This window comes from Podarcis filfolensis, assembly GCF_964270895.1.
Source record: "Podarcis filfolensis genome assembly, chromosome: 10".
Taxonomy (NCBI): domain Eukaryota; kingdom Metazoa; phylum Chordata; class Lepidosauria; order Squamata; family Lacertidae; genus Podarcis; species Podarcis filfolensis.
The window spans coordinates 58975010-58996370 of NC_139612.1; the positions used below are offsets into that span (position 1 = coordinate 58975010).

At 42.9% G+C, this 21361-nt stretch overlaps 1 protein-coding gene across 1 annotated transcript; it reads right to left on the minus strand.

Annotated features, from left to right (window-relative positions):
• Positions 1-2708: 2708 nt before the first annotated feature.
• On the minus strand, positions 2709-20561 carry LOC310743038 (aldo-keto reductase family 1 member C3-like). The gene is made up of 9 exons (XM_083573114.1): positions 20328-20561; positions 12127-12294; positions 10294-10410; positions 9187-9264; positions 8826-8948; positions 6714-6823; positions 5497-5662; positions 4598-4680; positions 2709-3183 (listed from the first exon to the last, which is right to left on the minus strand). Exons 1-9 carry the CDS (start codon positions 20412-20414, stop codon positions 3141-3143), a joined length of 975 nt encoding a protein of 324 aa, XP_083429240.1. The 5' UTR covers positions 20415-20561; the 3' UTR covers positions 2709-3140.
• Positions 20562-21361: the final 800 nt, after the last annotated feature.

The following is a 21361-nucleotide window of genomic DNA, read 5'->3' on the forward strand; positions in this document are numbered from 1 at the left end:
AGTTCGGATGACCATCATATCTACTACTGTGGGCAAGAAACCCATAAAAGAAATGGAGTGGCCCTCATAGTCAACAAAAGAGTGGCAAAAACTGTACTGGGATGCAATCTCAAAAATGATAGAATGATCTCGATACGAATCCAAGGCAGACCTTTTAACATCACAGTAATCCAAGTTTATGCACCAATTACTGGTGCTGAAGAAACTGAAATTGACCAATTCTATGAAGACTTACAACACCTTCTAGAAATGACACCAAACAAGGATGTTCTTCTCATTATAGGGGATTGGAATGCTAAAGTAGGGAATCAAGAGATAAAAGGAACAACTGGCAAGTTTGGCCTTGGAGATCAAAACGAAGCAGGGCAAAGGCTAATAGAGTTCTGTCAAGAGAACAAGCTGGTCATCACAAACACGCTTTTCCAACAACACAAGAGACATCCCTACACATGAACATCACCAGATGGGCAGCATCAAAATCAGATTGATTATATTCTTTGCAGCCAAAGATGAGAAGCTCTATACAGTCAGCAAAAACAAGACCTGGAGCTGACTGTGGCTCAGATCACCAGCTTCTTATAGCAAAATTCAAGCTTAAACTGAAGAAAGTAGGAAAAACCACTGGGCCGGTAAGATACAATCTAAATCAAATCCTGTACGAATACACAGTGGAAGTGAGGAACAGGTTTAAGGATTTAGATTTGGTGGACAGAGTGCCTGAAGAACTATGGATGGAGGCTCGCAACATTATACAGGAGGCAGCAACGAAAACCATCCCAATGAAAAGGAAATGCAAGAAAGCAAAGTGGTTGTCCAACGAGGCCTTACAAATAGCAGGGGAGAGGAGGCAAGCAAAATGTGAGGGAGATAGTGAAAGATACAGGAAATTGAATGCAGATTTCCAAAAAATAGCAAGGAGAGACAAGAAGGCCTTCTTAAACAAGCAATGCAAAAAAATAGAGAAAAACAACAGAATGGGAAGAACCAGAGATCTGTTCAAGAAAATTGGAGATATGAAAGGAACATTTTGTGCAAAGATTACCATAATAAAGGACAAAAGTGGTAAGGACCTAACAGAAGCAGAAGACATCAAGAAGAGGTGGCAAGAATACACAGAGGAATTATACCAGAAAGATATGGATGGCTCGTACACCCCAGGTAGTGTGGTTGCTGACCTTGAGCCAGACATCCTGGAGAGTGAAGTCAAATGGGCCTTAGAAAGCACTGCAAATAACAAGGCCAGTGGAAATGATGGTATTCCAGCTGAACTATTTAAAATTTTAAAAGATGATGCTGTTAAGGTGCTACACTCAATATGCCAGCAAGTTTGGAAAACTCAGCAGTGGCCAGAGGATTGGAGAAGATCAGTCTACATCCCAATTCCAAAGAAGAGCAGTGCCAAAGAATGCTCCAATTACCGCACAATTGCACTCATTTCACATGCTAGCAAGGTTATGCTTAAAATTCTACAAGGAAGGCTCAAGCAGTATGTGGACCGAGAGCTCCCAGAAGTGCAAGCTGGATTTAGAAGAGGCACAGGAACCAGAGACCAAATTGCAAACATGCGATGGATTATGGAGAAAGCTAGAGAGTTCCAGAAAGACATCTACTTCTGCTTCATTGACTATGCAAAAGCCTTTGACTGTGTCAACCACAGCAAACCATGGCAAGTTCTTAAAGAAATGGGAGTGCCTGATCACCTCATCTATCTCCTGAGAAATCTCTATGTGGGACAAGAAGCTACAGTTAGAACTGGATAGGGAACAACTGATTGGTTCAAAATTGGGAAAGGAGTACGGCAAGGCTGTATATTGTCTCCCTGCTTATTTAACTTATATGCAGAATTCATCATGCGAAAGGCTGGGCTGGATGAATCCCTAGCCAGAATTAAGATTGCCGGAAGAAATATCAACAACCTCAGATATGCAGATGACACAACCTTGATGGCAGAAAGTGAGGAGGAATTAAAGAACCTTTTAATGAGAGTGAAAGAGGAGAGCGCAAAATATGGTCTGAAACTCAGCATCAAAAAAACGAAGATCATGGCCACTGGTCCCATCACCTCCTGGCAAATAGAAGGGGAAGAAATAGAGGCAGTGAGAGATTTTACTTTTTGGGCTCCATGATCATTGTAGATGGTGACAGCAGCCACGAAATTAAAAGATGCTTGCTTCTTGGGAGAAAAGCAATGACAAACCTAGACAGCATCTTAAAAAGCAGAGACATCACCTTGACAAAAAGGTCCGTATAGTCAAAGCTATGGTTTTTCCAGTAGTGATGAATGGAAGTGAGAGCTGGACCATAAAGAAGGCTGATCGCTGAAGAATTTATGCTTTTGAATTATGGTGCTGGAGGAGACTCTTGAGAGTCCCATGGACTGCAAGAAGATCAAATCTCTCCATTCTTAAGGAAATCAGCCCTGAGTGCTCACTGGAAGGACAGATTGTGAAGCTGAGGCTGCAATACTTTGGCCACCTCATGAGAAGAGAAGTCTCCCTGGAAAAGACCCTGATGTTGGGAAATATGGAGGGCACAAGGAGAAGGGGACAACAGAGGACGAGATGGTTGGATAGTGTTCTCGAAGCTACCAGCATGAGTTTGACCAAACTGCGGGATGCAGTGGAAGACAGGAGTGCCTGGCGTGCTCTGGTCCATGGGGTCACAAAGAGTTGGACACTACTAAACAACAACAAGGGGTGGAGAAGGAGTTAAATTTTGTTCACATTTTAATGTGAAACTACACAGCTCACACTTCTTGAACCAATATGCAAATCAAAATGCAGTTATCCTGAGAAAGTGGCAATTCTCTGAATTTTGTGATGCAGTTGTTCAGGTACAGAACCATTACAAAAATGCATATAGTGGGGTAAAGCATGCATTAAAGAGCATATACTAGTAACACGATGCAAAAATGCTTTATTTTAGCCAAAAGTGCAAAGAAAAATGAGTACGGTAGGAGAAATCAATGATGAATTTTCAAGAGATTTTCTTTTCATCCCAAACTGATATGGAGATTTCAGGAACTGAAGAGTGGAAAATGAGAAGCTGGGTGCAACTGATATTCACAGATTTGCCCAGTGTTTTCCATGGAAAAGGACCCAGGTTCAGAAGGGCATAAATCAGATATGGGAGACGAGTCCTTATTCCACATCTGCTGAGTAATACTGTGGGTGATCAGCAAATCTGAAACAAAAGTAAAGAGAGTCAACACTCAGGGTGTGGAAGATGTACAAGCAACAAAAATTGATCTGTTGCTAGCCATTGCCTCATGAGACCATTTCACACAGTGCATTGTAAGCTCCCTGAGTTTGCCATCAATTGCCCACCCTGCTGAAAATCTGGGAGGCTGAAAGTAAAAATGGTCCACCATTTGCAATATCGGGATGATCATATGTCCGTCTTCTCACTAGAGAAAATAACCCCTAGATGATGAACACAGCCCTGCTTGCTGATCAAAGTGGTACAAAAGGGTTGGGTCAAAGGTCTCCCTCCTCTTCCCCAGCGCCTTTTTGAGACTTTCAGGTAGGGGCAGAAGGACAAATGCTGTTTTGGGAGTCCCTTACTGGCAGTAATGCATGAGGTAGCCATCTTCCCCCCCCATCAAATGCTCCTGGGAATGTCTGCACATCATTGTATGGCATTGGTCTCAAGGGTATTTGGAAGTTTCAAAGCACAGAGCAACTGCCGGGCGATGTCAGGGAACTGCCATCAGCTCAGAGGCGAGAGGTGGAAGGGCAGTTGTGGTATAAGGAACTTCTGAAAATCTTGCGAAGCAGTTCCTCCTCCGGCAAGGAGGAAACCCTCACCTCCAGCGGAGAGGAGGTGCAGCGACCAGGGGATTCTAGGGAGAGCCTCAACACCGAGCCTGAGCAAACAGGAGAGGAGGGAAGTACCCCTTTGCCAGCGCCCACTCTGCGCAGTAGGTGTCGGCGCGGGGAGGGGCGGAGAAGGTTGGGGGTCACGCGACTGTTATGCTGGGGGAGGTACAAAGACCGACCACTCCCAGATTCTGCTAGCGATTGAGCCAGGCATGAATTTACGATGCTCTTTATTGTAAATAGCTTGCACTAAGAATAAAAGCTGGAAAAGACAGGTCGGAGTCTTGCCTGTCTGCTCTCGAGCAACCATATCAGCTACAACTGGCTTTTTATACTAGAAGAAGATCCTGAATTACCAAGGGGTAAATTATGGGGTGTTTAGAAGTCCACCCCAAACATTACATTTTGTCAGAAACTGGACTTTTTCAAGACTGTCTAGGGCCAAGAACTACTGGGATAGCTCAGTTGGGAGTGGATGGAACTCTTAATCTCGGGGCCATGGGTTTGAGCCCCGCGCTGGGCAAAAGATTCCTGCATTGCAGGGGGCTGGACTAGATGACCCCCGTGGTCCCTCCCAACTCTACAATTCTGTGGCATGGACACTTGTCCATACGATTTGGTACAAAGTATCCACAGTAATTGCTTCTATAATTTCACCTAATTCTCTATGAAGAGAAGAGATGGATGCTAGATCTCTTCTTCCTTTTGCTCTCGCAGTATAAATTCTTGCATGAAGAACTTTTAAGTATTCATATGCATACTATTTAAATATGACTTACGCTTCCGCTTTTATATAGCTCATGTTTTTGTGAAGGCCATCAATGGATTTCATATCCTCCTCAGACAGCTGGAAAGTAAATGCCTGTCAGGAGGAGAAAAAAATAATGCTGAGGTGCTTTTTAATCATGTCTTCTTTTTGCACCTCAGAGCTGTGCACCTTTTTCCAGCCACAGAGAAACCAAAGTGAACTTTGCTACCACCTTCCAAAGTTGAATTCCTTCATTTAACAGCTTCAGTCCAGATGTCCTCCCACTGAGGGAATTTTATATGCATAGTAATGTAGGTTTGCAATAGAACAGGAGTGGAAACTGTGCCCCCCCCCCCAGATGTGGATGGACTCCAACTCCCCATCAGTCTCCGCCATCATGACCAATGGTCAGGAATGAGGGAAGTCACAACCCAGCAAATATAGTTGAGTACTTCTTCAGTACTCACAGCTGTGCCTTCTTGGTAGTGGCACCCACCCTGTGGAATGTCCTCCCATCAGATGTGAAGGAAATAAACAACTATCTGACTTTTAGAAGACATCTGAAGGCAGCCCTGTTTAGGGAAGTTTTTAATGTTTGATGTTTTATTGTGCTTTAAACATTCTGTTGGGAGTCGCAAAGAGTAGCTGGGGAAACCCAGCCAGATGGACGGCGTATAAATAATTTATTATTATTAATTATTATTATTATTATTATGCAGTGTATAGCTAAACTACCAAACTTGCTCCCATGGGAGGCAGTGACAGCCAGGAACTTGAATAGCTTTAAACAATAAACAAATTCATGGTGGATTAGATGTGCATCTTCGCTCCCGTACCCCAGCACCAGTTATGTGACCCGTGAGATCACAGTGTTCAAGTGATGTGCTTTTTCAGTATTGTTTTTTAATGGATTAATATATGCTGCTTTACCTGGATGTCTTCCTCAATTTGCTCTCTGGTGTCGGCTTTCACTAGGACCACCAGGCCGCGCTGCAGTTGGTAGCGAATAGCCACGAGAGCTGGGCTTTTGTTGTACTTCTTGGCGATCGCAACCAACAGAGGGTCTTCAAGCAGGGGAGGAGCATCTGTATTGCACCTGTTGGAGAGCAATAAGGAGAGAAGGTGTGTTTCTGGTGTGAAGATGCACAAAAATACATGCACAAATATAGGATGAGGGGCACTTGGCTTGACAGCAGTATATATGAAAAGGATCTAGGGGTCTTTGTAGACTCCAAGCTTAACATGAGTCACAGTGTGATGCAGCAGGAAGAGAAGCTAACGCTATTCTAGGCTGCTTCAGCAGAAGTATAGTGTTCCGATCGAGGGAATTGGGACGCAGGTGGCGCTGTGGGTTAAACCACAGAGCCTAGGACTTGCCGATCAGAATGTCGGCGGTTCGAATCCCCCTGACGGGGTGAGCTCCTGTTGCTCTGTCCCTGCTCTTGCCAACCTAGCAGTTCAAAAGCACATCAAATTGCAAGTAGATAAATAGGTACCGCTCCGGTGGGAAGGTAAACAGCATTTCCGTGCGCTGCTCTGGTTCACCAGAAGCGGCTTAGTCAGGCTGGCCACATGACCCGGAAGCTGTATGCTGGCTCCCTCGGCCAATAAAGCGAGATGAGCGCCGCAACCCCAGAGTCAGCCACGACTGGACCTAATGGTCAGGGGTCCCTTTACCTTTTTTATTATGCACTGGTCAGACTTCACCTGGAATACTGTGTCAAGTTCTGTATCCCACAGTTTAATAAGGATATTGACAAGTTTTTGTATAGTGCTCTTCTCCGAATAAATCACAATCTCATACTTTGCACGTGGATCATTCTGCAGCCAAAATGGTATCATCCATGCAGAAAAGAGAGGTTTTTTTCTTTGCTGAAGAACAATCAGTATTTTTTTTTGCGGGGGGTTGCAAGGTTTCTGAGAATGTCTAAAATGGGAGGGGAAGAGCTCTGTAGATCTCTCTGTGGAATGATTTCTCAAAATGTGGGGCCACTACATAAAAGGCCCTGGTGCTGGTATCCAAAATGAGGATCTTTATTAATTGTGGGACCCAGAATGCAGCCTAAAGAGCTGATGTAGATGCTGGGGAATAGTCGGCCTAGGTGTTGCCTGAGATGGTCCCCAAACATTTTGGCTTCATCTCTTACCATCTTGGGTCCCTTTGGGATCCCAGGACACAATATCCTTCTAGGATGATATTGTTTGACTTGCAGAAGTCCAGCAGCATGCTTTGGTTCCGATAAGGCTGGCATTCAACCTGCAGATTCAAAATCCCCCAACACAACCCAAAAGTGAGAATTCAGATGAAACAAAAACTACTGTGAAATAAAGGAAAGACAGAAAAGCAGATCAATGCTATTGTTTCTTGAAATATCCAACTGTTACCATTCTTAAAGTGTGTTGTGTTTTCTGATGCATCAGAATCATTAGAGGACCATTCTTGCTTTTGTGGTTTCCATTGCCACGCTCCTCATCCATGAAATATGTGTTAGCTGAAGATGGGGGATAGGGCTTATTCCCCCACAATCTCCTGTCACTCCAGCCCTGTTGAGTCATTATACCCAAAAAAGAAATGTCCTGGGCACACTGTCCTGCCTGCAGTGTCTCTATTTCTGCCCACTCAGTCTCTGAATTGTCTATGTTGAGCAAAAATGCCTGATGGGGGATATGCCTGGCTTTCCATCAAGCTGAGCAGATGATCTGGGACTCTGCTTTATCAGGGTCTCAATAAACTGAAATTTCCAATCAAATTGGGCAGTGGAGACACCAGAAAATAAAATTAGGGGAAGAAGGGCACAAGACATTTCAAAGAGGGCAGTTGTTGTTGTTGTTGTTATTTTTATTAAAGATTTCTTAGTTTACGAAAATATGTGCATTGTCTCTTTTTTCAAGTTGCATTTTCTACAGATCAGTTTCATTTGTTGTGAGACATTAGTGTTACATACAGTGTGAGGTTGGGAAGAAAAGACCGGGAAAGAGGGGAGTGGGGAGTGGGATGGGGTTGGGTGGCAATGCTTCTATTTAAGGGAGCAGTCTTTTCTCATATGTAAGGAAGTAATGGTATAGTTTTCAGTAATCCTCCCTGTGTAAATGCATTTTGAAAAGTGTCTTTTCTTCAAGTCATCATTGTGGCTCAGCAATGGTGGAAAGTATGGGGGGCATAAGAACTAATTGTCTGGGGTGCCCCGTCTACTGACATATATGAATTGGATAGCGCATCAGTACTGGGCAGAGGGTACAAAGAAGCCATGGTTTAAGTGGGACTATCTGGACCACTGTCTCTGTGGTATGGGGAGATCACAGCTGCACACATCTCATTGTCAGTCCATCACTCCTGCTTAGCTACCAGATTGCATGCCTTGGACTAGCGTGCTCTGGTCTCATTTGGTTACATAATATACACCAGTGCCCAAGTGAATCAGGGCTGCTTGAGTGCAACAGCTTTGCCCAGATGCCTAACTCAAAGGCCCTTCTCTCCCCACTTGAGAACTTCCAGAGTCCCCACAAGAGGCTGTGTGGGCCCTGACTGTTAGGATTCTTGCCCTGTGCTTGCAGTCATGGGATTGGTTTTATCACATGACGGTGTATGTTTCCAATCCACAGTGTGGGAAGTGACAGAGATGGGATGTTTCGTATTACATGTACTGTGTTCCGTGATGTAGGACTATTGTCCTTTGTTCTCTCTCTTTGCTGTTTGATGCTGATGAGGGAGGAGTTGAGTCGGAATGTTCTGAGTGTATGATATGTTAATGAAGTAGTTTAGCCAAAATGCTGCGCTGCTGAGTCTGTCACGCGAATTGCTAATGCTCTGCTGTTCCTAAGTGTGCTGATGCCTCTTGATATCTGTCACTGTGATGTTTGGGCTGGAGAAAGCTCTTGAAGCTCCCGAACGACTGACCAGGAGGGAGAGAACATGCCAGTCGGGCATGTGACTCTATCGGAGTCCTACTTGCATGTAGGATGATCCTGACACTGACTGCTTGCAGGCCTCCTTCTACCTGAGATGCTTGTTCCAAACATTATGGACTTCTCCACACTTCTTTTGTCTGAGGATTCAGAAGTCTTTAATACTGGTTCCAGGAATTTAGGGGAGTCTACCCCACAACTGTGACTTGGTCTGCAAGCTTATAACCTTAAGCAAGTTTTTTCAGGGAATGGCTGTGTTCATCCAAACAAAGGTCCTCTCTCAAAAGAGCTTAAATAAAGAAGCTTTCAACCATGCTTGGAACAAACCCCTTAAAAAAGCAATCACACTTGACCTGGTTTATCACTGGCTTGAATTTCAATCCTGGCTTGTTCAGGATCATTTCCAGCTGCTGACGGGTGAAGCTGCACACTCCGATGGACCTCACTAAGCCGGCATCTTTGCATGCCTCCATTGCCTGCAAAGAAAGCACAACATGTTTGTTGAGTGGTGTTTGTTGAATAGCTGGGGCCACACACCCCCAGATTAAGATTGGAGGCTAACTCATATACTCCCAAGAGTGTGCAATAATGCACCAGCTCTCATAGGAGCCATTGTGTGAGTCATTGTTCTGGACATGCCTCCTGTGGTGGAAGGCTACTGTGCTCTGTATCTGAATGACTCAAGGGATGGATTTGCTAATCCCAGGCACCTACCTCCCATGTCTTCTGAAGATCTACGTTGTCAAAAATCAATTTTTTGTCTTCTCCCATGGGAAATAAATCTGGTCCAGGCTAGAAAAGGAGGCGGAGGGAATAAGTGCATTTCAGGCCTAGAAGTTCACAAGTACCACATTTCACATTCTTGTTTATTCAAGAGGGATAAAGTTTACTTTATCCAGGAAAAAATACTTATGGTGAAATATTAGGTAAAGGTAAAGGTAAAGGACCCCTAGACAGTTAAGTCCAGTCAAAGGTGACTATGGGGATATGGCGCTCATCTCGCTTCCAGACCAAGATAGCTGGCATTTATCCTCAGACAGCTTTCCGGGTCATGTGGCCAGCATGACTAAACCTCTTCTGGTACAACAGAATACCATGACGGAAACCAGAGCACACGGAAACACCATTTACTTTCCCGCTGCAACGGTACTCATTTATCTACTTGCACTGGTGTGATTTCTAACTGCTAGGTTGGCAGAAGCTGGGGCAGAGCAATGGGAGCTTCTGATCGGCAAGCCCAAGAACTACATCTCCACCAGCATCCCCCTGTTGCAATATTAACTCAGTATTGTCTCTTTTAATGCAGAGGTGGGGAATCAGTGGATCTCCAGGCTTTGCTGTCCTCCAAGTCCCATCAGCTGCAGCCAGCAAGGACAATGATCAGGGATGATAGGAGTTGCAACTGAGGAACATCTGGAAGGCCACAGGTTCTCCAAATATGCTTTAATTTGTTTCTGTGCCCCATAGAACAAACTGTCTTCTTTCTTTGCACAGGTCTGTCTCCCCATCTCTCCAACCCCTTTTTTCTTCCCTCGCTCAGTCGCCAAATCCTGCTCTGCACATCATTTCTTTCTTGTGATGCCCATGTAGTTAATGTCATCAGTATATGCAGATGTTTTATTTAACTGGCATGGTTTCTCCCCCCAAATTTGGGAGCGACCATTCTTTGATTAAGATATGTTCTAGCAGAGAACTGTCAGCATCTCTAGGAAATGACAATTCCCAATGTTCCTTCAGGGAATCAAAATTTTAGTAGACTCTCCCCCCTCCTCCCCCCAATTCAAATATCGTACTCAATACTTGCATTATGACATTATTTACCTTCATAGAACATGGATTGTGCATTAAGAACAGATCCATGTAGTCAAACTGGAGTTTCTTCAGCGATTCTTCTAAGCATTTCCTAACTAGCTCTGGGCGGTGGAAGGTACTCCAAAGCTGTCAAAAATATAAAGAGATTTATATTTTCACACAGCCATAGAGTTTTTGGGTCTCGGGACCATATAGCTGTAGCAGATGACTATTCTGGTGTACACATCACAGTATTTTTACCATTTATATTTACCATTTATTTATGAAATTTATATATTGCCCGTCATCAAAAGATCTTGGAGCAGTTCACAAGATAGAAGCACAAGATCGAAGCACAAATAAATCATCATCATCAATCTTTATTATGGTCCAGAGACCCAACAAATCATTACAAAGCAATACACAATTCATACAGCCTACCTCCTGAACCAAAGATGGCATCGTTGGTGGTAGCATCGACTTGAGCTCCGTATCACTTGATGCGGTTTTTATTATTTTTATCAGTCTTTTATTAGCTTTTATCAGCCGCAATATTTTATCTCTGTCATTTGGCAGCTATATATTTACAAATCTTGAGTTAGGGGCTTGAGTTAAAAGTCTTAGAGCAACTCTTGGGAAGTCTCAGAGAAAGCCTTAATTAGCTCCAGCTCAACTAAACCTACCAACTACTTATCAGCAGGAGTGGAGAATAAACACCCTATCGTGGGAGGACACCGAGATTCCTGATTTACAGCAGAAATTAGTAGCGGCTCTATCTCTGGGAAAATGTCTAAGAAAAAGAAGTGACTGGCCTCATCTCCACAAGTAAGCCCACAGCAAAAGAGCAAGCAGAGTAAGATGGACGATTTTGTAAGAGCACAGAACTCAGAACCTACCACATTAGATAGAACTCATTCCCAGATAGGTGGGGATGCTTTAATGGGGGGAGATCACCCAGGGGAGAATGATGAGATGAGCGCTCATGAACTATCCCATGAACTACTATCTGAGGGGGCACAAATAAATAGTCAAAACAGAAGCAACAACACAGGAATCCCTCCTTCCAATAACCAGCGGCGTAGGATGCCGCTCGGAGAGATGTGTGGATCAGGCATGCTGCAGGCCCCACGGTGAGTGCTGCCCGGCATTTTGTCACCCCCGTCAGTGGTGACACCTGGGGCGGTCCGCACCCACTGCACCCTACCTTCCTCCGCCCCTGGCAAAAACATGTTCAAAAAGGCTATAGAATATTAATAAGCCCAAGGCCTGGTTGAAGAGGAACATATTTGCCTGGCGCCTTGAGGTGTATAATGAGCCTTCCTGCAGAGAGCACTCCCCAAATGGGGAGCCATGCAGAAAAGGCCCCATTCTCGTTTTGCCGCCCTCCGAGCCTCACATGGAGGAGGCATACAAAGAAGAGCCTCAGAGGATGAACACAAAATCTGGGTAGGTTTATATAGGGAGAGGCATTTTGCTCTGATTTTGTTAAATAATGACTGTGAAATATGTAACTGCATCACGATGCAGGCACTATATTCTACCCTTTAAAATAAAAAATAAAAAATGCAGGCGCTATATTTTACTGTCGTACCTCGGGTTACAGACACCTCGGGTTACAAACACTTCAAGTTACAGACTCTGCTAACCCGGAAGTAGTACCTCGGGTTAAGAACTTTACCTCAGGATGAGAACAAAAATCGTGCACCAGTGGCGCGTTGGTAGCGGGAGGCCCAATTCGCTAAATTGGTACCTCAGGTTAAGAACAGTTCCGGGTTAAGAACGGACCTCCGGAACGAATTAAGTACGTAACCAGAGGTACCACTGGTACCACTCTTTTTTTAAAAAAATGCCAAACTCACTCACTTTTCCAGTGTAGAAAATGTCTTCCCTTTTTATTGTTCCGTCTGCAATCTTCGCACGAATGGCCCGCCCCATGTGCTCCTCTGTCTCGTATACATATGCACTATCAATAAGACGGAAGCCGAATTCTATTGCTATCTTTGTAGCCTCCTCACACTTACTTTTTGGAACCTGTCGGTTGAAAAAGTGAAAAGGTTAGTCAAGGTCTCTGCTTCATTGGGGAAATTAATATCAGAGGGTACCTGTAAGTAACACTGAGTATCGGTGGACATTTTCAAACTAGACCTGAGTCTCAGGGACTCGGCTAGGCTGGATCTAAACACATCAAAGGAAAAGAAAGAAAAAGCGTAAAGAAAAAGCAATTTATGTATACAGTATGTGTTGCATGTGCGATATAACATTGTGCCACCAGATGGCAAAATGGAGTCCTGTTTTTCTCTACCTGTTTTCCCTGTTTAAATTTACAGCACTTTATACTGAAACGCTTCTTTGATGTGTCTAGATCCATCCCTGCTGATGCCTGGGTCCTCTCGTGGGATCTCTTTCATGAGGCAAGGTGGCTCTGACCAGCAATGACAACAGGGCTCCAATCAAAGTTGCAAGGTGGTGAGTTGCCATTTTAATTTCCCACAATCCCTCTGCCAGTACACACCAAGGCACTATGGGAAATAAAAACGGGTGCTCCTAGATAGCTGCCAGGTGCGAAACAGGATGAAATCTAATCTTGTGTTCGTGATATGTGTTAGAATTCCTGCTCCATGGGACTTCCGGTTAGCGCCAGCGCTTAAGGGCGGATCTCACCCGGAGCTCCGGGAGAGATCTGCTTCGTGGGTTCGGGTCCTGTCAGCTACGGCGGAGCGGGGACCCTCAAAAATCACAGGCGCGTTGCCTGTGAACCGGAGACTCGGCGGGCACCTTTGCGCCCCCCCGACGCTGTGAAATAGCCTTTTTAAAGGCTGCGGATCAGCGGAGGGGTTTTGGAGCGGTGCTGAGAGTCGTCTTCACCCAGCCTGCGAAGCGAAGCCGCGTCGCCATTAGCGGAGAGCGCTGATTTCTTCCGGTGAAATTGGATTAAAAGAACAACTACCCGTGAGTAGGATTGACCGCTAAAATATAATTGGACACTAAAAGTAAAGAAATTGGGCACCGAGACGGACAAGCACTAAAAAGGAAGTCTGCTTTCCGTTCTGTAGCAAGATCAAAGCGAAAGGCACTCTAGCTGTAACTGCTTGAGAGGAAATTTATGGGAATTAAGAAATCCACCACCAAAGCAAAGAACTCCCTCCCCGAAGGCAGGAGGGGGGGGAAGAAGATTTTAAAGTGTTTTCCTGCCAATTTAAAAGAACTGAGTTAAGTACCGCTGCTCTTATACCTGGGATCGGACTGCCGGAGAAAAGGAACCGGCTAAGGACTGTTGCTATAAGAAGGTTAAAAAGTATCTTTAATTGACTTTGGCTACTCCCAACTTGAAACATTTATTTTGTTGCATTGTAAAGTTACTTACAGGACATTATTGACTGGGATCCCCTAGAAAGAGAAAAGAATAATTGGAAGGGACTAGGAAAACTTTTGTTTATTTTTTGAAGAGTGTGGGACTATTTTGAGAAGTAAAGAATTGACTCTACGCCCTCTAGAGGACTTACAAATTGTTTCAGCAACAAGTGGAGTTTAAAATCTGAGAACTTTTGTCTGATAGCTCAAGAGTGTGGGAATGACCTTGACTAAAAGACTTTGTTATGGCAGATGGTAAAGAGAAAGGGGATTCACAAGAAACAACCTTGAGATCTGGCAGACAATACAAAATTGACCCTTCCATGCAAAGAAGGGCTTCTGTAACAGGAGCCTCTGGAACTACAGTTGTCGCAAAGGCAAAAGTGAAAACAATGTCTACAGAAGAATCATTTGCTAAGGTACTGGAGAAGATAAATGACTCTTTGGAGGAACTAAAAAAGCAAGGTGCAGAAACTAAAGTACAAGTTGCTGAAACTAAAGTACAAGTTGCTGAAACAAATAAAAAAATTGAAGAAATCTCTGGGAAAATTGACTTAAATACAAAAAGTATAACTGACCTTGGGAACAAAGTGAACTCAAATGCAGAAGCAATTGGGAAATTATTGGAAGATTCATCTACAACACGAAAGATAGCCGAGGAAGCTAAGGAAATTGCAACTGCTGCGGAGGAAAAATTTCCACCAGTTTACAAGAAACTAGATGAGTATGAGCTGGCACTCTCTATGCAGGATATGCAACGTAAGGAGAGGAATCTAAGGATTAGACTTGTGCCGGAAAAGGAAGGAGACAACCTGGTGGAATATTTGACAAAAGAATTTTCTGATTTTTGGAAGCAGGAGTTGGAGAAAGAAGATTTTAAGATAGAAAGTGCATTTAGATTGGGAACAAGGCAGAGGAGGAATCGACCCAGAGATTGTCTTATAACTCTAAGATCAAAGGAGGAGCGAGATAAAATATTGAACCTGCATTACCAAACAACCCTTCGAATTGAAGACTTTCATATTGAGATCTTCAAAGACATTCCTAAGAGTATTTTGGATGCAAGAGGACACTATAAGGACCTGGTGATATTGCTGAAAAGGAACTACATACCATTCAGGTGGGAATTTCCCCAAGGCTTGTCTTTTAAATACAAGGGGAAGAAGAGAAGAATAAAGACTGTGAGTGATAAAGACAAGTTCCTGGGAGAACACGAAGAAGACCTACAGAAAGAGACATTTCCAGGACAAGGGCATCCGTCACTGGACACGGACACGGTACCACCGACAGACGAGGAACAAAAACAGGGAGCTGTAGGAGGAAGGAGTAAATAATCCCATCATGGCTCTGCAACTTCTAACCTGGAATTGTAACGGTTTGAACATTCCCAGAAAGAGAAAAAATATATTTCACGCTTTAAAGAAAGACCAATTGGACTTGATTTGTCTACAAGAGACTCATGTGACAAGAGCACATAGAAAATTATTAATAAACAAAAGATTGGGACAGGAATTTATATCTTCAGACAGAGTAAAAAAGAGAGGAGTGGTGATCTATGCAAAAGAAAAGTTGCAACCGAAACAAATTTTTAAAGATGATCAAGGAAGATATTTGGCAATTGAAATCCAATCCCAAGGAGAGAAGTATCTGATAGTGGGAATCTATGCACCAAATGAAGGGAAAGCTGAATTTTTTAAGAAGTTGCATGAAATTTTGATGGACCATATGGATTACAACTTAATTTTGATGGGAGATATGAATGGAGTAGTTTCAACAAATATGGACAAAGCACAAAGACAGGTAATAACAAAAGATGGAAGACCACCAAAGACTTTTTTTGAAATGACTGACAATATGGACTTGATTGACATTTGGAGAACAAAACACCCATTAGAAAGAGAGGGAACCTTCTTTTCTGAAGCCAAAATGACATGGACAAGGATTGACCAAATTTGGGTGACTAGCAGTATGGCGCCGAACATAAAGAAAGTAGAAATCTGCCCAAAAACTTTCTCCGACCACAATGCAGTAAAGATGGTGATGAGGCAAACAACAACTGGTTCCTTCAGATGGAGAATGAATGACACCTTATTCAGAGATGAGGAGATTTGCAAGAAGGCCCAAAAAACTTTGAAAGACTACTTTGAAATCAACTTAAGGTCTAAAGTAGAAAAAAGAATAGTATGGGACGCAAGCAAAGCCGTGATGAGAGGGTTTTTGATTCAGCAAAATACATTAAAGAAAAGAAAGCAAAACGAGAGGAAGGAGAGAATTTTGGAAAAGATAAAAGAAGGGGAAAAACAATTAAGATCGAAGCCAAAATCCCAAGAGATTTTAAGAGAAATTAAATTTCATCAAACACAATATATGGAACTGATGAATCAAGAATTAGAGTGGAAAATTAAACAAATGAGACAAAAGACTTTTGAATCTGCTGATAAATGTGGTAAGTTATTGGCTTGGCAAATAAAGAAGAGACAAAAACTCAACACGGTAACAAATATAGAGGTGGAAGGAAAGAATATAAGCAACCCAGCGGAAATTAGGAACTGTTTTCAGAACTACTTTAGACAACTCTACACACAAGGGCCGCAGAAAGAAATGGATATACAACAATTCCTCGAGAAAAATGGGCTGAAAAAGGTTTCGCAGGAAAGTAAAACAATTTTGAACCAGGAGATATCAGCACAAGAAATAGAAGATGCCATTCAAGGCATGACGCTGGGCAAATCCCCCGGGCCGGATGGACTGACTTCTAAATATTATAAAGTTTTGAAGGAAGGACTGATACAACCTTTGAAGGAAGTCTGTAATGAGATTATGGAGGGGAGAAGGGCACCTGATACGTGGAGTGAGGCCTATATCACACTTATACCAAAGACAGAGACTGAAAAGACTCAACTTAAAAACTACCGACCCATCTCGTTATTGAATGTGGATTATAAAATCTTTGCTGATATTTTAGCAAAGAGACTGAAAAGAGTTTTGATGGAGGAGATTCATGGGGACCAAGCGGGCTTTCTCCCGAAAAGGCATTTGTCGGACAATGTAAGGAATATAATTGATATTTTGGAAAAGTTGGAAGTGAATTAAATTTAAGATATTAACGGATTCAAAGGAAAGAGGGGGGTTTGCCCTGCCAGACTTTAAATTGTACTATGAAGCGGCAGCTTTCTGCTGGCTGAAAGAATGGCTGCTTCTTGAAAACACAGACATTTTGGATTTGGAAGGTTTTAACAATATTTTTGGGTGGCATGCATATTTGTGGTATGACAAGGTTAAAGCACACAAAAGTTTTAAAAATCATATTGTCAGAAAAGCACTATTAAATGTCTGGGTTAGATATAAAGACTTGCTGGAAAATAAAACTCCAAGGTGGCTGTCGCCAATGGAAGCTAAGGCAGTTAAAAAGTTAAATATGGAGTCCAAGTGGCCAAGATACTGGGAAATTTTGGAAAAGGAAGGGGACAAACTGAGATTGCAGAGCTTTGAGAAATTAAAAGGGAAGGTGAGAGATTGGTTGCACTATCATCAAATAAATGAAGCGTTTAAACTGGACAGTAAAATTGGCTTCCAGGTGGAAAAATCAAAATTGGAGACAGAACTGTTAGAACCCAGTACTAAGAACTTGTCAAAAATGTACAATTTGCTGCTGAAATGGAATACACAAGATGAAACGGTTAAATCAGCCATGATTAAATGGGCTCAGGACATTGGTCATAATATTTTGTTTGCTGATTGGGAAAAGTTGTGGACCACCGGGATGAAATTTACGGCATGTAATGCCTTAAGAGAAAATATTATGAAAATGATATATAGGTGGTACATAACCCCAGTCAAGCTTGCAAAGATTTACCATTTGCCTGACAATAAATGTTGGAAATGTAAAGAAACTGAAGGTACATTTTTTCATCTTTGGTGGACTTGCCCGAAGATTAAGGCATTCTGGGAAATGATCTATAATGAACTTAAAAAGGTATTTAAATATACTTTCTCCAAGAAACCAGAGGCCTTTCTCTTGGGTATTGTCGGCCAAGGGGTGTTAAAGACGGATATAACTTTCTTTATGTATGCTACAACAGCAGCTAGAATACTCATTGCGAAGTACTGGAAGACGTAAGAGCTACCCACACTGGAAGAATGGCAGATGAAGGTGATAGACTACATGGGCTTGGCAGAAATGACGAGCAGAATCCGAAACCAGTGTGCCGGTGTTGGTTGGCATCGGTCTCTGTGATGTTCAGGCAGAAGAAAGCTTTTGAAGCTCCCAAACGATCGACCAGGAGGGAGGGACCATGCCAGTCGGGCATGTGTCTCTGCCAGGGTCCTACTCGAGTGTAGGCTGAGCTCCTGACAGTATGCACATGTTTGGGAAATAGCAATTTCTGAGTGCTTGACCCAAACATGCCAGATTTTTTCATGGATTTATTAATGGTCAAGCAAAGAGAGACAATTTTTAGGAGTTTCAGGATCACATCAATAAGTCAGCCGAGTTATTGCAACCCCCTATAACACATGTATCTCTATGGAGACTACTAATTAATTAGTGAACCTATTATGTATGCACAGTACCTTACCGTTTCATAGCTGACAATACAATAAAATGTACTCCATGTTTTGGTTTGGCTTTTATGTTATATTGATGGTGTTACTGTATAATAACACACACACACACACACACACACACACACACACACACACATTATTGTGAAAAAATGAAATATTTAATGGTGTGTGTGTAAAAATTTGATGTGAGTGGGGTTTTGGCTCTATGCCTGAATTCCTTCTAACTCTGGATATAAGAAGGAACCAATTGCTGGAATAGGTATGCAAGTCTCTTGGCAATGGCCCCTTAAGTATGGAATGTTAAGGAAATAAATGAAGCAGCTCTGTGCCAGAGGGCAAATGGGTGGGTAGTTAGAAAGACAAAAACTAGGGTGGGTGTGAGAGAGAGATCCAGGAGTCGGAAGCAGAAAGCAGGCTGGGCAGCTGAGAGATGGAGCCAAGCCTGATTTCTGCTGGAATCCAAGGCTATGGCCGTGGGAGAAGCAAGTCAATGATGTGAACCCCTCCATCCTTCTTGTTGGCATCTGTCTGTCTCTAGAGACAATGGAGTGTGCCTCTGGGGGAAAGTAAAAATTGCTGTGTTAGCAGCACCAAAGTGACTTCCCTGGGGTGCAAGCCCGGGGAAGTGGGTATAGAGGTCCTGGGCTGCCCAGATGAAAAGGCTCCCCTCTCATCCTCGCTGATGGGATCCAAAGGAACACAGACTAATACATTTGGCACCAGCTTGGCTGCAGGAGTTGCCAGAAGGAGGCATGCAATGCACCACCCAACCGTTTTAGGAACTCCAGCCCAGATTTGTGTAGCGTTTACTCCTTTTCTTCTCCTGAAGATATCCCACAAGGCAGCAGAGGTTGAAGAGCAGAGTTTTCCTTCTCCTAGATAGGCTACCTCCCTAGCTGGATGAGCCCCATCTGCCCCTCATTTCCCTCTACGGCCCATACAGAAACCGCCTTCTTGACCGTTGGATCCACTAGTAATCGCATCTGTTCAGTCTGCCAGAGCCTCTCTTCACATGCAGGATTGAAAATGAGCAATCAGTTAACTTGATTGAGCCAGCATGGTGTAGTGGTTAAGAGCGGTGGACTCGTAATCTGGTGAACCGGGTTCACTTCCCTGCTCCTCCACATGCAGCTGCTGGGTGACCTTGGGCCAGTCACACTTCTCTGAAGTCTCTCAGCCTCACTCACCTCACAGAGTGTTTGTTGTGGGGGAGGAAGGGAAAGGAGATTTGTTAGCCGCTTTGAGACTCCTTTGGGTAGTGATAAAGCAGGATATCAAATCCAAACTCCTCCTCCTCCTCTTGCCAGTTATTTTGGTTCAAACAGTGGAACAAAGTTTGTAGAATGCTCTTTTTAAAAATTGGTTAAAATGTTTGTGAAATTGGAGAAAATGTTTGTGAAATCCAAGAAAGGATTGAGAAAGTCTCTTCGACAGCATGTATCTCTTTGTATAAAATAGATTCTACCCCTCGCTTTATATGTGAATGGAGCAGACATATGAATTGGAAAAATGGAAAAAGGAAAATTGCTTTGAAAAACTGGGTGGTAACTTTTATTTGGAAAATTCATGATATTCCTATAAATTAATTTAATTACAAAACAAGAATCAACACCGATCCCTTCATTTGCATTGCTGGTGATATGGACCAAATTAAGATGGTTTAGATAAAGAATTGATTCTATATTTATTGTTGGTGTCCAGAATAGTTAGCTAATGGCTGGTAATTTTGGATAATATTGTTACTCCCAACAAAACTATGGTAATAGTTGGCACTTATAGTTCTATAGAAAGATTTTTGAAAATATCACTAGAAGTTTTGCACTGGGGACTTTGAATCCTGCAGCAATTCACACTGGAAACTGTTTCTCAGCTACAAACCATCAAAGTCTTGCACAAAACATTATTTGCTCCTGAATCTGCTGGCTCAGGACCCTTGTTGAATGAGAAGCAGAGCTTTATGTGCTGCAAAACATCTGTTGCATTCTTGGCTGCTGTGACCCAAGAAGTTCTCATGCACAAATGGCTTCTCAGATCAGGTGAGGCATCTCGTGCTGTGCTTTGCAATGTATGAAGCACTCTGCAGCTGGCAGGCATTTTGCTCTTCAAAAACAAGTTACAACAATCTGAGAGTTAAATGTGTTACTTACAGTGTCCGAGGTATATGTTCCAAACCCCAATACGGGGATTTTGTTCCCATCATTCAGTGTAATGCCACGGTCTTTGCTGAGTGCCATTTTCTGCTTCTGTGCTTGTTCTGTTCTTGGCTGCAGGCTGAAACTGATCAACACGCTTGTGGTGAAAGGAAAAACTCGAGTGAGAAAAATGAAGTTTGTGTTTCCAATAAAATGACTTCTGTTGGCACAAAAGGAGGGGAGTGCTTAAATACTCTGAAGAAATGAGAGAGAAAGGCAGTGAACCTAAGGCCAACTTTTAATCAATAACTTTCAGTAGAATGTCCTTTGATGCCCCATAATTTTCATTGTTGACTTAGCAGCATTGCTTTCACAGGATAACTAACCTATGTCCAACTTTTAATCAGTAATTTTCAGCAGAATGTCCCTTGCTACACCAGCAGTTTTCATTGTTGAGTTAGCAGCATTGCTTTCACAGGATAAAAAAAATAGCTGTCTTCTTCTTCTTCTTCTTCTTCTTCTTCTTCTTCTTCTTCTTCTTCTTCTTCTTCTTCCCGTTCCAATAAAGGAATGCAGAGGCCTATTGCAATCTTTGATCAAGAAGCTTCACCTCTTTGTTAGATCAGTAAATGTTAGACATAGGAAAACCAAGCCGAAGAGCTAGGCAGACCTTTTCTTCAGGCTGTAGTATTGAAATGAAAAGCTCTAAAACAAAATAATAAATGAAACATGTGGAGGCATCTGTTAACCCAATGAAGCTGGTGTTCTGAGTGCCAATGAACACACAAAGTATGTAAAGGAGGAAAGGAGCATACATCTTTGCCAGCACATGTAGAACACATTTGATGTGCACAACATTCCCCAAAGAATCCTGGGAACTGAGATTTGTTAAAGATGCTAGGAATGGGAGCTTTGGGAGGGGTAAACTACAGTTCCCAGAATTCTTTTCGAGGGGTCATATGCTTTAAAAGTGCTCCAGATCATAGGATCATAGAAATGTGGACTTGGAAGGGACAGTGAGGATCATCTAGTTCAACCCCTTGCAATGC